The sequence below is a fragment of the Rhopalosiphum padi genome, chromosome 2, assembly GCF_020882245.1.
Source record: "Rhopalosiphum padi isolate XX-2018 chromosome 2, ASM2088224v1, whole genome shotgun sequence".
Taxonomy (NCBI): Eukaryota; Metazoa; Arthropoda; class Insecta; order Hemiptera; family Aphididae; genus Rhopalosiphum; species Rhopalosiphum padi.
This window is the reverse complement of record NC_083598.1, coordinates 51,579,790-51,599,996: the sequence shown is the minus strand read 5'-3', so window position 1 is coordinate 51,599,996 and position 20,207 is coordinate 51,579,790. Positions and strand designations below refer to the sequence as shown.

General features: G+C 29.0%; 2 protein-coding genes across 3 annotated transcripts; one reads left to right on the top strand and one right to left on the bottom strand.

Annotated features, from left to right (window-relative positions):
• The first annotated feature begins 1,271 nt into the window (after nucleotides 1-1,271).
• LOC132919613 (UDP-glucosyltransferase 2-like) lies at nucleotides 1,272-7,715 on the top strand. Its single transcript, XM_060981338.1, has 4 exons — nucleotides 1,272-2,227; nucleotides 4,562-4,781; nucleotides 5,546-5,765; nucleotides 6,443-7,715. Exons 1-4 carry the CDS (start codon nucleotides 1,370-1,372, stop codon nucleotides 6,726-6,728), a joined length of 1,584 nt encoding a protein of 527 aa, XP_060837321.1. The 5' UTR covers nucleotides 1,272-1,369; the 3' UTR covers nucleotides 6,729-7,715.
• Nucleotides 7,716-11,668: 3,953 nt separating this feature from the next.
• LOC132919611 (ribosome biogenesis protein BMS1 homolog) lies at nucleotides 11,669-18,910 on the bottom strand. Of its 2 annotated transcripts, XM_060981337.1 has the most exons (15): nucleotides 18,413-18,900; nucleotides 18,155-18,278; nucleotides 17,737-18,076; nucleotides 17,420-17,675; nucleotides 17,087-17,215; nucleotides 16,764-16,954; nucleotides 15,702-15,853; nucleotides 14,917-15,620; nucleotides 13,928-14,109; nucleotides 13,176-13,685; nucleotides 12,976-13,106; nucleotides 12,775-12,883; nucleotides 12,444-12,714; nucleotides 12,194-12,369; nucleotides 11,669-12,109 (listed from the first exon to the last, which is right to left on the bottom strand). In XM_060981337.1, exons 1-15 carry the CDS (start codon nucleotides 18,462-18,464, stop codon nucleotides 11,759-11,761), a joined length of 3,678 nt encoding a protein of 1,225 aa, XP_060837320.1. In that variant the 5' UTR covers nucleotides 18,465-18,900; the 3' UTR covers nucleotides 11,669-11,758. The 2 variants fall into 2 exon arrangements, with proteins under 2 accessions (XP_060837320.1, XP_060837319.1); XM_060981336.1 differs by having other exon boundaries at nucleotides 12,444-12,883; nucleotides 18,413-18,910.
• Between the last annotated feature and the right edge of the window lie 1,297 nt (nucleotides 18,911-20,207).

Sequence of the window (20,207 nt, the reverse complement as noted above, 5' to 3'; positions counted from 1 at the left end):
TTTGGTACTGGTGCCGTTCCCGCGGATTGTCGGTAAATGTGACACAAGTCAAAGGAACGGCCAATATACTTTTATTACTGATCCCACGACATGTTCTTATAGACCAGGAAAAACAGTTTTTAATGTACATTATTACAACTTTTTTTTATTTCAAACATTGATAATGATTATACTTATGCATACATTTGATATTTTGATATCGATAATTGAGATTGATTAGCATTTTTCGATAGAAATCTACGTAGATACTACTTACTTTTTTATTAAATATATAGTTATTAAAAAAAAAATGTGTGGTTAGATAATAGCGAGGTAATTAATATTACAAGTTCTTCGTTCATTGTTAATTTTATTTTCATAAATTGCATGAGATTTTGTGTTTTTGTTCTATATTTAAGTATTATTGTTTGCTTATGTGAGTAAATGTGGAATTAATTTAATTTAATCGATTTTATTTATATTGATCAAAATAATCCGGTTATTTTTAGTAATTTAATAATATAATATCATGAATGACAAACGTTCATACTTCCATATTTGGAATTTTGAATCGTGCTATATGCCTATAAATATCTAAAATCAGTCATCAGTTAACCTGCAGTGTGTAACTATAGTGGAACCAGTGAAATAACTCAAACATTTTAGTAGTTCACATTAATAAATAAAGTAATAATATGGAGTGGTCAAATGAATCAGTACTTGAATTTTTAAGATTATATGAACAAGAATCTGTTATTTGGAATGCAAAACATTTAAAACACAAAGACCGAAATGCAGTTTACGATGCGTGGTCAAACATTCAAAAGTCCTTCAGTCTTCAATGCACTGTACAAGAGCTGAAGAAGAAAAAGGAGTCACTTATGTCTACTTTTAGACCACTTTTGAGTAAAGTCAAGGCTAGTATATGGGAACAGGCTCATTGATCACCACCGATTCAAATCTGAAATAATAACAAGTTCATTCCCCTGTTTATAACGTATTTCAATGATAAACGAATCAGAACTATATTTTATTTTGCATTTTCATCATGTTTTTTTCATTTTAATGGCATTTCTATAGACTTGTTATTGGGATCATTGTTTATAGTTTTCATTATTTTACTATAGGTACATGTATAGTTATCCTCTCTAACGGTTTCTTATATACATTATAATAATATGACGTATTGATTTCGTAATTGCGAATGATCTACGGACGACGTTTCCGTCCACCACACTGCGTGTCACGGCAACGGCGGCGTCATTACCACGATTCCCGTGCGCGATGTAGATTACGGAGCGATTATAGTTTCAAGTTTGTCACGGCGCACTCACTCCGAGCCGCTTATATAAATCCGTCCGACGGCGTTCGGTCTGAACCAATCGCTGCCATGTCGCCTGCCTATCGTCTTCGTGTCCTCGTCGTCCTCGTTCTCTGCACCGCTGCAGAGGCGATGACCGCCGCGTCGCCGTCGCCTCGCTTTCGCGCGGCCAACATACTGGCCGTGGAAACGGTGCCGGGCCGGAGCCACTGGAATTTTATGAGCGCCGTGCTCCGGGCACTGACCGACCGTGGCCACTCGGTGGTGGCGTTCACGTCTTACCCGACGCAGACGTCGCGGTTCGCGCACGGCAATTACACGGAAGTGGACACGTCCGGCGTGTTGCTCCAGCACGCCGGCGAACGTGCGTCCCGCGTGCTGTCCGACTACAGCCGGCTGTCGTACATCGTGCCGTCCGTGGTCCGGTGGAGCAGGGAATTTTGCGACGCGGTGTACGACATGGAACAGATCCGGGCGCTCATGGTGAACGGCGCCGACACGGCGGCACGGTTCGACCTGCTGGTCACCGAGCCGTTGGGCTCCGAGTGTGTGGCACACCTGGCCGCCGCGGTCGGGCTGCCCATGGTGTACGTGGTGCCGACGCCCATGATCACGTACATGCAACCGTCCATCGTCGGCCACTCGGCCAACCCGGCGTACGTGCCGCATCTGCTCTACGGCTCGGCGGTCCGGGCGTTCCGGCACAGGTTGGCCAACACGGCCGTGTACGCTTACGGCCGGCTGGTGCGGTGGTACGCCGAGCTAACGGCCCACCGGCGGCCGTACGACGTCGGCGAGCCCGCCAAACCGTCCGTCGTGTTCGTCAACAGCCACCACGTCACCGAGCCCACCATGTTGCTGCCGCCCAACGTCGTACACGTCGGTGGAATACACTTGGACCGGACTAGTAGCGGCAAACTGCCGACCGTGAGTATATATACCACACACGACCTGTTTAGATTTGATGTGACCAAAATTATTCGTACAGGCGCAACTATAAAGGGAGTTGAACTTATAGTGCGGCACTATAGTCAAAACTGTCATAACGACTTGAAACAACCCCGTGGAGTACTCCTCGCACCTCGTCCACTACATGTCGTTAGACATCGTTTAAATTCTAAACCAATCGAAAAATGTCCGTCGCTGCAGTCTTATAACGATGTGTGTGTCGTTTCATTTTTTATTTTTTAAACCTGCACATTATTATGAGTGAATAATGAGACGATCATAGAAGTGGTTAGAAATCAAAATTTTTGAATCGGACACTAATTAAAAATAGGTAATGTTTGAATTCCACTCGATCAGATCATTCCATATTAAAACTTCCGACAGTACCTATATTGATTTTAGTTGAAAATTACATTTTATTTTTATTATCTACCAGCAAAAACTATTACAGCTGAACAATAAATTATACTATAACTTGAAAATTGCTTATACGTGTCAATCGATTACAATGACGTTATTTCACGACGTAATTAATTAAGAAATAAATGTAAATACATATTTTCATATTATTATTTTTTTTAAATTGTATCTACATATATTATGTATAATAATTATAAAAATTAAAAAATCAAAATTCCGTCGACTGATATATTGATGTTCATTAATAAATAGATTGTAATAATATATGATTTATCGGAACTATTGCAATGCGAACCATTTTGGCCCAGAGCGCAATTTGACAATAATAAGGCCTCGTTTTTTCTTTTCTATTTGACCTTGCCCTAATTACTAATAAATATTTATTTAGCTTTAACAAAAGAATCTATTTCATAGTTCCGTTTGGGGGGGGGGGGGAGAGGATCTAAATCTTAGCCATGAGATGGTAAGTACAATAGTGATTATAACCCTACCCCTATAATTGAGCCATAGGTGACTTTATTTTTTCCATTTAAAACTGAACTGTCCTTTTTTTAGGCACTGTTCTCGCTTGTCCCAACAAATTTCAAATAGGATAATACTTTTAGTTACGTTTAAATATTGATATATTTCCATATAATGAGGTATATCGTAAATGTATTTATTAAAAGATAAAAACTGTACACAAAACGAATAAAAAACAATAATTTTGAAGTTATATATTATTTAATTATTGAAACCAAAGTTAATGTAAGCAACAATTTTCATACAAAGAACAGTCGACTCAGTCGAGTGACGACGAACAATAATATTTTCAGCCATAAATCTAAGATAATAATTTTATGGCGTACTTTGCAGTATAATATTAAAAATATGAATCCGCACGTCCGTTACCCATCGTCACCCTTTCCAACAACTCACCTCATTTGTCAGACATTATCTCCAAAATATTTTTTCTAAAATTTTAATCCACACGAGATACTACGTATTACTTAGATTACAAACTTATAACAAAAATACATACTAATACGGTAATACTTATATTATTATAGAGCACTCGAATAATATTATTAACTTTTTTAAATTAAAATCTTGAGTACCCTTATATATATTATATAACATTTGTACTTAATAATTGTAAAATAATAATAACCTTTAGTTTGAACATTCAAGTATGTACCTACACATTTGCTATTGTTTTAAAAATAGACAAATAGTATAAAGCCACAGCCACTTATGTACACAAACGTTTCCACAATACTTTTGTAATATATTTAAATATTACATACTATTATACATACATGATATAAATCATTTATTAATTCGTTTAATCCATTAATGACTTATTATTAGTTATTAATTACCTACTACATAATGTCCAATAATAAACAATATTTGAAAGTTTTTTTAGACTCTTAACAAAGTGATTTTAATTCAAAAATATTTCTGGGGACTTGAAACTTTTTTCTATTAATGTTATATTCAAATGCAACGTTTTAGTTAAAATTAATTCAACCGCTGTACTTATTACAAATATATTATGTGTAAAATAAAATATACTTTATACTTGGTAATATAGGTTGACAAACCGTTTTCACTCAGAATCGTTTTTCGCATTCAATGATTATGAATTTTAAAAAATAAACCAAAACTACAGTAATTTACTCAATTAAATACGTTATACTGTGTATATAAGAGTGCGGTTACTTGCTTAACCGCTTTTTTATTCTACACATTTCTATTTTCTATTCAAATATTAAAATCAAACTAATAAATGTCTCGACAGATAAAGGAGAAACGTTAGAGTATTCTCTTTATTTCTCCTACTCTTTGGTCTCAATTTTAAAATTTATTATAGACTGAAAAAATACTTATAATAATTTTTTAATTTTTCAGAATATCCAAGAATTTATTGAAAATTCTCCACATGGTGTTATATATTTTACATTTGGATCAGTCGTAGCCATGTCAAGTTTACCAGACCATATTCAAGATACATTTAAAAATGTATTTCGACAAATTCCTCAACGAGTTTTGTGGAAATTTGAAGGTGAAATGAAAGACAAACCGGACAACGTGATGACAGGAAACTGGTTTCCACAACATGATGTTCTGTGTAAGTATTTACTTTAGTTTTATTATTAAACGATATGTTTGAAGATTAACTTTTACAAGCAGTATACAGTATACCTATTAATTTTGTAATTATTAGATTTAAACTTTGTAGTTTGTACTATTATGTAGTATTACACAGTGGCGGATCCAGGGGAGGAGGGGCGATCGCCCCCATCGCCCCCCCCCGTTCTCTCAAAAAAAAATAGTTTGAAGTCCCTAATTTTAATTTTTGACGTAATTATACTTCAAGGGTAGGTAACAAAATTATAGTAATATATTTTTTTATTACTTTTGTTTTAAAAAATATTTTTTTTTGTTCTGTACGAGACTGTGAAAAGTAACATATGTATATACTTACCTAAATAAATACTTTATCAAAATTAATGTGTGCTTTTTAAAAATCGCCCCCCCCCCCCTGTTATCTTGGTCTGGATCTGCCGCTGGTATTACATGTGATTATCTGTATTCTAGCTATTACGTATATTCAAATTATATCAGTTACAAAACGTATAATATTGCCATGTTGATATGAATAAATATACAAGTAGGTATGTTACCCTTAACGATCAATAATTATTGCTTATTCATTAATCACTTTTGTAATATAATGATATTATATTATTATATCTACGTTTATTTTTAATAAAATATATAGCTATAATATAATAAGAAGTTGGTATCTATTATTATAGCCTTATAGTGACTTGAAAAATTATATTATAATTATTATAATCGATATGGTCACTTTATACTATTTTCTATTAGTACACCCAAACGTCAAATTGTTTATAAGTCATGGTGGGATATCTGGCGTTTACGAAGCAGTGGATGCAGGTGTTCCGGTTTTGGGCTTTCCGCTTTACTACGATCAACCAAGAAACTTGCAAAGTCTAGTGGATGCGGGTATGGCGATCACAATGGAATTGTTGTCGATCACTGAACAACGATTTCTACATGGCATCAGAGAACTTTTATACAATACAAAGTATGAGAAATAAATTACAATAGCGATGATATAAGCTCCTTATAGCCAGTGCCGTACACCTTAGGAAAAGCGGTCAGAGTCCGGTCACCGTGACTCGCGCTTTTTACTCAAATTCAGCGATTCGTGTTCCAAAAACTATAATAGTAACATATATTTAATATTCTAAGACATAAGAAAATTATGTATAACTATCGTTGTCAAACATATGATAATAAGGCAAATATCGTAGAACAAAATCAAGGGTTACTATACTTTTGAAAAATCTATAAAACTTATTTTGTTCAATGCACTGCTCATCATAGCCTTATTTTAGTCTTTAAGATGTCATATAACCAGCTGATATGACTTTTTCATTATAATTCAAAGATCACACTATTTTCTGATTCTACCAAAAGATGGGAAATTCCTCTGAAATTCGTTAATTTTGAATTAATTTATATAAATAAATAAATAAATAATTAAGTAAACGTAGAATACATGTGTGACATCTAGCTATAACACAATTGAAGGCCTTGGCCTCGAAAATCCTAAAAAGAGGTCTGTTAAAAGTGCCTATATATAGGTGAATTACGTCTTAAATATAATTGTATGCTATAATTGTAAGTTATACAGTTTCAAAAAGTATTTAAACAATTTTAACGGATTTTTTTTTTTTTATTATCATTACTCTTTTACAGTTACACAAAAAATGCTATAATCACAGCGGACCGTTTCAAAGACCGTCCGATGACGCCTCAAGAGTCGGTTGTTTATTGGACGGAATACGTACTTCGCCACAAAGGTGCACACCACTTAAAATCCGAAGCCCTAAATCTCACATGGTATCAATACATGTTATTGGATGTGATTCTTGTCTTTGTCGTGTCATTCCTGGTCATAATGTACTTGATTTACAAGACGTTTAGATATTTTTATTCATTTGTCGCGAATTACTTGATAAGTGTCAAAGTTAAACAACAATAGGCATAATAATATGCAGTTAATTAATATCAGTTAATAATTCTTCAGACAATGTTAACACGCCTATTTATAACCTGCCTTAGATTACGTAGGAAATAATTGTCAAAATCAATCGTTGATCTCTGTCTTATACTCGTACACACGTTTTTATAAATTGTATAAATTATGATATTAAGTAGGCTATAGCTACATTTTTTAATGGCGTATTTTGCACTGCGTGGTGTATAATGCAACTGTTTTTTGCACTTACTCATCACTCGTTATTATTATGATTTTAATATTAAATATGTCTGGAAAAAAAAATACAGTAGATAGATAAATCATAAAATATATAATATACCTATGTAGTTAGTAAATAGATATATGACACATATAACCACCCAGGTTTCCAATACAAAAATCTTAGATACCAATATAATTTATAATTTATTAATTCGGGGCTTATCGAAATCTTTAATTTTATGGTTTTACTTAAAGTAATAAATTATTAATATTCACTTAAATTGTATTATTGTATTAATGTATTATATTATTAGAACAAGAACAATATAGCCAATAATAGGTGCACCATATGACATACATGGATAGATGTTATAATTAATTTATTAGAAATTATCTTTACTGTGATTCATTACTAATAAACAAAGTTGTTTAAGTAATCAAAGGTAAAAATTATCGATGTATAGTTCGTATTAATTTATTAGCTTAGATATAATCTGTGCATTATAAGATATATTTTTACCTTTTTGTATCATTATAGTACACCACCTATCTATATAAAATATACGTAGGTACCTTACGTATCTTAATAATTGTTTAATCAATTTATTTTCATTATTAATTACTTATACAGTTCTAGTATTAATAGTGTTATGTAATAGTGATTATAATATTATGTGATGTAATTATGAAGATTTTATTATCATTTTATACTGTCTTGATAATAACTATTTTTGTACTTAATTGATAATAAAATGTATTAAAAAATAATTTAATATGAGCATTTTATTTATTCTAAAATGTGTACTTTTAAAATTTATAAATATTGAGCTCATATTATAAATAATAATTATTAGACTTTATTTATACAAGCTTATATCAAATTATATCATAAACTAAAGTTTATACTAGGTAACTAATGAGTATCGCCTCTATTAGGGTGTTAACGTTTTGTAGGTGTTATTATTTTATTAATTATTCAAAGTTGCCACTTCGCCTTCATGCCCTTATTTTGTATCGATTTTCAAAGACCATTAAAAATTAAAATAATTTTTAAATTTTCTTAATATTCCGGAGGAGTTGTAGCCTCTCAGCCCCCCCCCCCCTCTGGCTACGACACTGTACCAAGGTATTAATAATGGGTAATAGACTTACCTATACGTAATATAGAACCTATCGGGTACAGAATAATATCGACATTTTAAATTAAATACTGATGACGTGAGGTCACCTGATGGTGTGATGATAGATTTTTTACGGTTTGGTGACGCGTGGGGGATACCGGATAATAGATAATGAGACAAGTAAATAACTTTATTTTTAATAGTTATCTATCTATACTGCTTAGGCACTATTGGCCTTACTAAGGGTTATAAAAATTATAATAATATTATATTAAATAGTCAAAAATTTACCAATGTAGGTACCTAACTATTTTATTAAACTTCTATTAGGTATTATATAAATATTTTATATAATAACATTATTATCTTTCACACCTGCAACACAAGCATTAGCTTAAGGAAGGTATACAAACAATTAAAATTAATGTTATATATTTAAAGTATTGTATTATCTGTTTGTTTGTAAAATATATATTCTATTCTATCTAAATTCTGTGTACTTACGTGTAGGATACATAATTTTAATCAATTGTAGAATTGTAGAATTATTTAGCAATCAATTTAAATAAATCAATGTATGGAATAACTAGGGCTAGAATTTCTATGCATTTGCATGTTTTTTTTTCCTTAAGTCTAAATTGATCGATTGTCAGATATGTCCACGATTTGGCTTATTCTTGATTAAATAAAACAATTTTTTTTCTTCATATTTTGAGCAAAACGCATATAATTGCATATATATAAATTTTTGAGAATCTTGTTAATTTTAAATGGTATTTATTTAATGAACGTCTCTAATTATTGGTTTATTCGTCGATCCATCGTAAATATACTACCTATCTAAACTAAAATAGATTTAATACTTAAGAAGAATAAGGGATTCAAAACACTTCTAAAAATGTTTAACATTATAAACGGTAAATATAAAACAGAAGAAAAATAATAGATGTTAATATTACTTTAAATTCGGGACAAATCGCGTCATTTAAATATGTTCCAACAACATCGTGTGATGTGGAAAGGAGTTTCAACCAATACAAATCTTCGATCTAATCGCCGGTCGTTCACATTTGAAAATTTAAAAAAATATAATCCAATAATAGCATGTAATAACAATTAACAATAACTAATAAATACTAATATAAATTAATATTCAATGTAACAATGGCAATAATATAAATTAATATTTAAAAAAAATTGTTCTTGTAAAGTTTGATACTTAAATAAAATGCATATTTTAAAATTTTTTTACTGCATAGAAATACTAGCCCTAGTATTTAATAATATGTAATAAGTAAGTAATAACTATGATTTATAGTTAAGTAACAGGTAGGTTCTACCTATATAACTAATCTAATGCCTAATATTATATAAGAGTGAAATCGCACTTAATCGACTCGATTAATATTTATTAATAAAAAAAGACTGTTACCAAATATTTACAAAATTTTCTAAATCCGCAATTACATTTAAAATTATAAAAAGTAGATTACCTGCTATATTATCACAATAATACCGCTAATTAAAACTATTTAAACTACATCATTAGAGAAAAAGTTATTCAAATTGGCTGTCTTCGTGTCTAGAATTTTTTTCATTTAGGTATCTATTTACAAGATAAATGGGAACTAATTTGTTAAATGACTGCAGTCATCAACCGACAACCAGCAATCATGAGGTGATGATTACTCATAAATCTCAATTGAAATTTTGAAATTCAATTGAATCTTGAGTTATTTAAACAACTACACGATCACACGTGAATATTATTTAAATATTTATTAAATCATTAATTAATATACCTAATAAAGATTAATCAGTTCATTAAATAAAAATTAAATAATCAATATTACTGTGACTATTAAACGTGTTTAATCAACCAAGTTATTTTTTATCATAATAATTAATAATTATACACTCCTTATACGCTGGTATAACTTATACCAAATTCCAATAACACCTTTCTTAAATGACGCGAAACAATTAACATATTTTTATAAAAATTTTGCAGAACACAACCGTAAGATAAAACAATATTTATAGTATTTATACAAGGTGATTATTTTATCATGAAACACTCATTATTTCAAAAAGTATTCATGTTTTTGAAAACATTTTTTACATAGTTTCAAGCTGTTAAAAATCAACGTTTTTATTAAAAAATTATATTTTTAAATATTTTTATCCTTATTTTTTTTTTAAATTTTTACTTTTTTGAATGACAACATAGTTTTAATTTAATATTCCAAAGCAGAATATTTTTATTAGTATTTCGATACATAAAAATCGAATTTAGGGCGAGTAGTTTATGAGTTATACGTATTTAAAGTTTAGATAAGCGGAGTAGTGGACAAACATTTTGTAGGGTAACCCCGTACTACTCCACTCCGCGAATCAAAAAAATATAAATACTTATAACTCATAAACTACTCGCCCTAAATTCGATTTTTATGTATCGAAATACTAATAAAAATATTCTGCTTTGGAGTATGAAATCAAAACTATGTTGTCATTCAAAAAAGTAAATAACTTAAAAAATATATAAAAATATAATTTTTTAATAAAACGTTGTTTTTTTTAACAACTTGAAAGTATGTAAAAGTGTTTTCAAAAATATGAATATTTTTTGAAATAATGAGTGTTTTATGATAAAAAAATCACCCAGTACTTATTTTAAAATGTATAATATATCAAAGAATGCATTCATAACATATTATTCGATTTAGATATAACAGGGATTGATGATTTAGCAAATAAAATCAGAAAGCTTGATTTCATTTTATAATTTGACTAAATTTATACATATATAAATATATAATATAAACTTTTCACCCCCCCCCTCTCCTAAAAATAAATAAATAAGTTGTAAATACGCCACTGAACACAAGTATTTTCTACTGACCTTTTTTGTTTTATCTTCATTATTGGGAGTATCAACATTGATATTGCTTGTACTTAAACTTGCACTATTAGTGCTAGAATCATTTTTTCGTTTTTTGTCAAAGTTGATAACTTTTATAAAACACTAAAATAAACCATCAAAATACTCCAAAATTATTTTACACAGTTATAAACATCTTATACTGTTGTTTTTTAGAAATTGATAATCGTTACAAATGCTAAGATGATGAAATTGAAAATTTTGTTTACTTAATGGATTTGTTCCCGCTGATTTTTAAATTTTGGTGGAACCACTTACTTCAAGTTTACAGAACACTGGTTAAGAACCACTACTTTATATCCTACTTTTCAATTTATTTAATTTGAAATTGATCCATTTTATGAACTAATTATTTCTTAAATGTTATTAAATTTATTATTTACTCATACCGATCAGTTTTCTGATATCTAGTAAAATAAGTAAAAATGATAATACCAGTTGAAGCATGTATAAACCAGAGACACAAATGCTGCAAGACATCCATAGTGATAGTGCCATAATAGTCATAGTACCTATGACTTAAATAGATCATAGTTGGATAGAAGAATATATAACATTTGATGGATTCACCTTACAACAACTAAAACTGAAAAATTACCAGTTTTCTGACTACGAATACTTAATAATATAATTGATTTATAAATAACTTGAAGATAGTGTACAAATTGATTTGGTTTTTATTTTACTTAAATAAAATAAAACAATTTAAGATATTGATTTAAAATAGTAAACAATAGACAAAACATAAATTATTTATTAGATGACATTTTTGTACGTTTTCGCATAACAGCTTTTTTCTTTTGTTGATCTCTTTTATATTTGGCCCTTACTTCTGTTTGGATGTCTTTCTTATGTTTCCTAACTCTCACTCTCATGTCTTTTCTATCTTTTCGTTTCTTCTCCTTATAAGTGGTACGAATCATCTTCATTAAAGAAGCAACCTGTTCTTCATGACCATCTCTAACCACAGCCACACGTTGTTTTTTCAAGTCTAATTTAGCGGTTGCCAACGTCTTGGGTTTGTCTACATAAGGTAACTGAGCTTGCAAATTCTTAGACAATTTGAGAGGCTTGAAATGTTTCATACTTCTATGTATTGGCTATAAGAAATGTAGAAAAATAGTTTTACAATTAATCATATTCATAAAAACTGTTAGAATTAAGAAATTAAGAAAAATACTTACAGTATACATAGAATCATTTTGGGGGAGTGCTTTAATGCCTTGTTCTCTTTTTAATTGTCCTGTAGTCTTCATACCACGCCAAGAATTTTTTTCATTCAAAGGTAACAGCAATGATGTAACTGGATTATAAAGTTTTGGAACTTCAACGTTGTACCACGTACGACAAAACACAATATCTGGTAATGTAAAATAAAAAGGTGATCAGTATATACAATATAACAAACTGTAATAAACACCAATCAATAAATACCACTAATTTTAATTTTATCTTCAAAAGTTGCTCTGAATGAACCTTCTGGTTTTGAGCAAGCTTTTTTAATCTGGCCTCGAACACCGGAAACAGTCTTAATACGAGCTCCTTCAAATTTAGTTACCTCCAGAGTAGAATTAAACATATCTTTAATAAATGCTGTACGTTTGTAAATTTTTAGAGGAGTGCCTGTCAATTTTAACTTTTTAGTAACTTGAGTAGATTGGTCTGTATCTACAACCGTTCCGGTAGCTGTTATCCTGAAACCAGTCTTTAAACAAACATATAATGGAAAAAAAATTAAACATCTTATAACATTTTTTTTACAAACCTGTTTGGTTGAAACATCTTGCACAGCTAAAAATCCAGTACCATGTTTAGTCATTGGACCCCAAAAGTGGGCCATACACATGACGTGTTCAGGTGTGTACTTAAGCATCCTTAAATGTTTAAATATATGTAAATATAAATTATATATAAATGAGAAAAAATAATTATAGATGCAAAAGTAATAAGTTCACTACTTAACTACCTATGTCTCATATTATCTTCTTGTTTGGAAAATATTGGTAACGTCTGAAATCTTCTCCAACCCATTGATATAATAATAGGATCTCGGTTTTTGAGTATTTTATTGTACCATCTATGTTTCTTAATTCGTACCTATTTTTCAAAACAATCTATTAATAAATAACTATAAAATATTGTTAAGTTTAATGTTTTAATAATTACTTTCAAAAATCCAATATTTTCTTCTCCACTTTGTAATCCTCCTACAATCAATGGGTAAGATGGATCAAAATTGCTTACTAATTCACATGGCATTGCATCTAACTCTACCCGAACATACATTCCAGCTCTATATCCTTCTAGTTGTACACGGATTTCATCATCCATTCCTTCAAACTGGCTCTTGTTGAGTTGTGCTTGTTTAGAAGCTTCTTCCTTTAATTCATCATAATATGTACTTGGACCTCCTTCTTTATCATCATAGTTTTCATCAAACTGCTCTTTTAATTTTTTCTTTTTTTCAATCAATTCATCTTCAGTTAATGGTTTATTGGGTTTTTCAATAACGCTATCGTTATCAGAATCAAAATCTTGGCCCTCGACTTTTTCTCCAGTTTCCAAATCTTCAAAATCACCATACAGTTCTTCATCATCATTTTCAAGGAGTGCAGTAGCATCTTCATTACGATTCCATTTACCAGTTACAAACATGTCTTTTATAGTACCACAAACCTAACAAACATATAAGATAATTTTAATCAATAATTATAAACAAAAAAATCATTCATTAATAGTTATTTGAAGATTTATAATTTTAGGGGTATTAAAAAACTAAAGACTAATTGTTACTTTGAAATGAATAAAACAAATATGGAAATAATTTAAATCTGAATGAATGGAAAAAAATATAATAATATGATCTCACTAAGAGTATTCTATATGTATAACTGAATTTAAATATTTTTAGTAATTACCTCTGATGAACTCCAGTCATGATGATGATCAACATTAAATTTTGATACATCTTCTAAATTCATGTCATCTTTTTCTCTTTGTTTTTTAATATTTTTCATTGAAGATACTCTAAATAGACCTCCTAATTCATCTTCATCATCATTTAACTCGTTATTATTTTTTTGTTCATTAACTTCATCACCTATTAAAAAAAAAAAAAAATAATAATTTTTAATTTAAAAATGGGTTTCAAAATTTCAATTTCAATAGTTTTAATATTTTAAATGCAAAATAAATTTATGTTTTAATGACATTTATTAATCATCGCTGAGACAAAGGACTTGTAGCTCTAAAAAAGCACTAAATATGCAAGCACTTAAAACCCTATAATATGAACTTAAATTTTTTTTCAATTAAATTTAAAAGTATTAATAAAATAATTAGTATTTAAAATAAGTCAAAACAATTTCCTAATTTAAATATATTTCAGATTGACAACCTAATCACCATAAATACTTATCTATCTTTAAATTAATAAAATTAATTAATTACCAAAAACTAATATTATAGCCTTATCAGTAATCTTCAAGCGCTTTTGGAAAAAGCATATGAAAGCGGACAATAAAAAACTATAGAAAACAAAAATTAAAAATTAATACATTTTTATCCAAATTTATTGATTGTGTTGTTTGAAATGTGAAAAAAATTAATTTAAGTTAAATATGTTTTAAAATGTATTAAATGGCATATAAAAGTGTAAAATATGCCCTAAAAACAAAAAGGACTCAAAATATGCATTTATATGCAAAATAAAATTTCAAAACTAACTTTGTGGAAGCATGAAACATTTTTGTTTCGTACTCTACTACTTTTATGACTGTGCAAAACAAATATTATGCAAATGCTACAAGTCCTCTGCCATAAACTCATCACACATCAACTTATTAAATTGCATTACATTAATTTTATATTAATTATATTAACTAAATTCACTTAAAAAATTATTTACCATAAACTAAATTCCATAGATTAGCAACTGAATTTTGTCGCTCATAATATGCATTAGTTGCTTTTTGTGCCAAATTTTTCTTCCAATTTAATGTTGAATCTTCTCCATTTGTTTCTTGTAAATTTTTATGAGATAATTTGTCGAATGAATTTTTTTTTATATCTTTATCATCTACATCATTTTCATCACTTGCTGTAGTATTAATATTGTCCTCTTTATTATTATCACATTCATCACTTTCACTTTCACTATCATCTTCAGCATCAGAATCTTCATCATATTCAATATCACTATCTGAATAATTTTGTTCTTCTTCATCTTCTTGTTCATTCCAGTTGCCAATTTTTGATTCTTTGTTAATTTTGTCTAATTTTGCCAATTCATTGGCAATTTTTTTTCTGATTTCATTTTCTTTCCCAAATGATTGTCCATAAAAACGTGACTTTTCAGCTTTATCTTTTTTGTTTTCGGTTTCATCTTCTGAGTCTGACCATTCTGAATCAGAATCGTTATTTTCTTCACTCACCAGGTTAATATCTTCAATAGAAGAATCATCATCATCATCATCATCTTGAGTATCGGATTCATCAAGATCAGAAAATTTCATATCATCAGAACGAAACATGACTTTACGTCGATTTCGACCATCATTAGGATCTGTTACATTAGTTACAGACAATTCTTCTTCCATATCATTATCATTGCTAGAAAAAAATTTTTTATTATACTTAATTCTAATTTAAAATGAGATATGTATTATATAATATATTTAATACTGAACAAACTTTTCTACAAAATCAGTTGAAATAATTGGTTCAGTATTAGAAAAAATTTGAACTTCACTACGATCAATTTTTTGATCTAAAGTATCTTGAGTTTCCACTATATTGTTCACTAATTCTCGACCAGGGGTATTATCTTGTGTATTATTCATAATCTAAACAAAATATACATTTTTTAATATTATTACTTATATTAATCAATAGTGTAAACACATTTTAACACATTGCTTATAGAACAGTTTTATACATACAAAGTACATAACCAAGTGTGGACAAAAATTTAATTTTTTTTTAAGACCCACATTTATATTTATAATAATTTTAGATCAGACACTGTTAAATACTAATTTGTGCCATCATCAGTAATTGAAGTGGTGGGGGTTAGGATACGGAGAGATGACATGCCTCTACTTTTTTAAACTTACATTTTTCATCCCTCAATTATTTTGTCTAGAATAACACATCCCTCTTAAGATTTGTTTTTTAAACTGAAGTATATATTAACATTTTTAAAATTATTCATTTAAAATTTAAATTATAGTATTATTTTACTGTCATTATATTTTTATCTAAGAGAGCACATTTAATTTTTATGATGAAAATAATTGTTTTATAGCATATTTCAGCTTGGCTAAAATAACTGATAAGTAGATGTGTATAGTATATAATGTGTGAGTCAATCAATTCCTAAATTTATAAAAAAAAAAAATATATTAAACAAAGTAAGAAGAATTTTATGATGAAATGAGGAAATCTGAATTTTAAGGCATTCTTCCACTTATTTTTAGTCATTTCAACCACTGGCCATGATAAGAATGTAGGTTCAATAAAATAAAAATAACTATTTAGTTCCAAATGCACATACTATAGTATAAGTTATATTGGTTTAAAAATAACAGAACCATTTTCATGTTATTAAACTAAAAATTAAAATTTGAGCATTCATAAATATATTCAAACCCTAAATAACTGAATAAAACTACAATGAAAAAACATAATGTATTAACACAAATTCACATCATTTGTATATATGAATTAAATATGAATCAAGTGAAAATTACATACTTTACTATGAGAATGGCTTCCACCAAGTTCAACATATACAGCATCTTTATCATATACAATTCCACCAACTCCAGAAAATGGTGCATAAACAAGACGCTCTTTGTCAACTAAACTTCTCTTTTTTAATTTTTCAGGCAAAGGGCAAGGATCAGGAAGATAACACATATCATATATAGGAGAATCTCCACAACCTAGTAAAAAATAATTACATAAATTATTTATACATTAATTAAATATATATAAATGTTTATTTAAGAGTATCATAAAATAAATTATTAATTATGATACACCAAATTATAATAATAAATGTAATATTTTATTACCTGGTATATGGACACTACTCTGTTTATTCATTGGAATACCTCGAACAAATCCATATAAACTAACTCGACGATCACATTTTACATTCTGCCTAATTAATTCTGGTGGTGTAAGATCTTCCATACGATCCACTAAAGTATATAAAACACATAATTCACATTAAAAAGAGAAATTCACACAACTTTGAGGCTATGAGAACATTGATGAACATTTATGAATGGCTTCATTTATTTACTAAATCATCAATCTCCCGTAACTACGTTAAGTATTATATAGTAATGATTAAGTAAGTAAATAACCAATTTATATTTTTTTTAAACTACATAATAACTTACCTAGAACGTATGAATGAGAAGTTTGCCAAGTTAAAGGTCTAAATTTCATAACTGAAATGAATCTTCCTAAATTTTTAACTTCATTGCGAACATACTCTCCTCTATGAACACCAGACAAATAAAATAATTTTGCACCAGCATAAACTTCAGTCCAAAATCGATGTTTTAGTAATTTCTTTGTACGTTTAAGAGTTTTGTTATTTTTTAGCATATCAAGATGAGATAAAACACCCATTACCTTAGGCATTCCATGTACCTATATAAAATAATAAAAATTAATACTGTAGATAATAAAATAAACAAATAATTAATATTACTTGACAAATATTAAGAAACTCAAATATTTCCATTTCAAATCCAAATGATGCATCAATCATGAGGAGAACAAGATCAGCTACTTTGGCCAAATCAATCATGCTATTTATGTCATTATTACATTCAATTAATGTAATACGTCTTCTTTTACCAGATACTATAGTAACTGGACCATTAATGGTAGTGAGAGGTTGTCTAGTAAAATTTTTTATAATGCCATTAATTAATGTTGTTTTGCCAACTTTTGGAGGCCCAACAACTGCAACAATAATTGGCGGAGGTTCCAAAGGTGTACGATCAACAAGAGGTATATGTTGTTTTTTGGTATCCAAATCTTGAGCCCTAATTTAACACATATTAAAAGTATTCATAGTTTTATAATTAGAATTCTCAGCACTGAAAACATTCTGTTCAACCAACCTTCTGAATCGTCTTTGAGCATTAACAACAGAGTTAATAGCAAATGCTTTGGGATTCCTTTTTCTGGCAGAAGCTTCATCTTGATCTAATTTTTTCTTTAAGACTTTTTTCTCAGCTTTCCTGCCTGTACAAGCGAAAAACATAAAAATTAAACTTGACTATTTACTATGATGACTGATTGAACATTTTTTTATTCAATTTACTTAGTGCACAGTGTGCAATCGCCTTAAAAACATAATCATAAGTTTAAAATATTACCAGAATGTCTTTTCCTGTGTTCTTTTTTCTTGTCATCGAATTCCTCGGCCATTGTTAATCACGGTGTGAAACAAAAATGACACCGGAAAACCGTGTGACCGGCGAAAATCGAAATTACAAATAAAACAAAAATAATTCCACGAGTTAGTGTTGAACGTAATAATAACAATTTTGAAAACACGTTTTTATGTTTTGGTGTGATTAGAATTATCAGTTATCAACAACCGCACGAGGGACGACTGATAACAGCGACCGAGCATTTGTGAAAAACAATTTATTATTCCTACACCTAGATGGCGCTGATGTTTTGATAAATCGCATTAAATAAATTTTACAAAAAAATCACGGTAATGTTGGGTGATGTTGTTAGAACACATATAAACAATAGACTATAGACATTATATGATTGACAGATTGAGCATTTAAGCATCATTTTTATATACCGTGAAATATAGCTAGAAGCGATTTTATGTGAACATAAAATTCAAAGGCTACAATATTAAAGAAAAAAACGAAAAAAATATTGACCTTATAATAAAATAATAATATGCTTAGGATATTTAGGAAAATAACAGAATAATATCTGTGAACTCACGGTTCGTAAAGATTTAATAATTTTCGGCATTTTCGCTACTACAACCTAACCTAACCTAATCTTTTTTTTATACTTGATGTTATCTTTTAAGTACATTTTAGAAAACACAAAATCGTTGTTATTTAGTATATAATAAGTTCTTTCATAACAATTTTATATATAAAAAAAAAAACCGCTGCGTTACAAATAAAGTTCCTTCCAATATATTTCATTAAAAAATCTTGAATCTCTAACATGCTCTCAATTTCTCTATTGGTGTGTGTAGCACTCATAAATTTCATAAAAAAACTCACCTAAACTTAATCGTCCTGTTTAGACGTTCCAATATCAACAAGGTTAATGGTGATTCACTCTACCAATATACCCTGTTTTTTTTTTAAACCTTAAAATAATAATTATTTATTTAATTGATTATTTTGTAATTAGTACCGGATCCACCCACTAAATATTACATTTAATTTCAAATAAATGGGTTTTTTCATAAATCTCACTAGGTATCTACTTCCAATTCGAATCTACGAAAAAGATACCTATACCACAGAATATATACACAATACACAAATTTACGTAGAATATTTCTACTCTTTTATAGAAGGTTGGGCTTAGGGGACTCGCCGAATTGGTCCTTAGAAATTTCTGCCAAATCCCGCCTTCTCCAAAATTATTATTTTCTTTTATTTATTCTTTTTAATTGTTTCAATACACTTAGGTAATATTATTAATTTTACAAGTATATAAAATAGGAATAATTATATTATTTCATAAGTTAGTTCTTGGTATACTAACGGACATAACACTATACTAAGTAATAAGTGTCTTGTCCAATGAATAATACTACAGAAAATAATAGGTATGTCAATTCACCGATTTGACTGCTAAGCTTGATTTTGTAACGACAATGTGTATGATCTGAACAGGCTCGTATATTACACAATACCACATTACCATTGATTATATAAACAATCAATCATAATACGCAGGGAATCAAACTTATATAAAATTGATTATATGTAATAAATTTATTTAAAATAGTAATTATCATATACATATTACTTAGGTTTGAAAAGCAAAAAAAATTATTTCAACAATACTATACCTACACGGCTACACATTGAATTATTTTAATCGCTAAACAGCTGTTAACTTTTAAACTATAATAACGTACCTATTGGTTTCCGAATATTTATCAAAAATAAATAT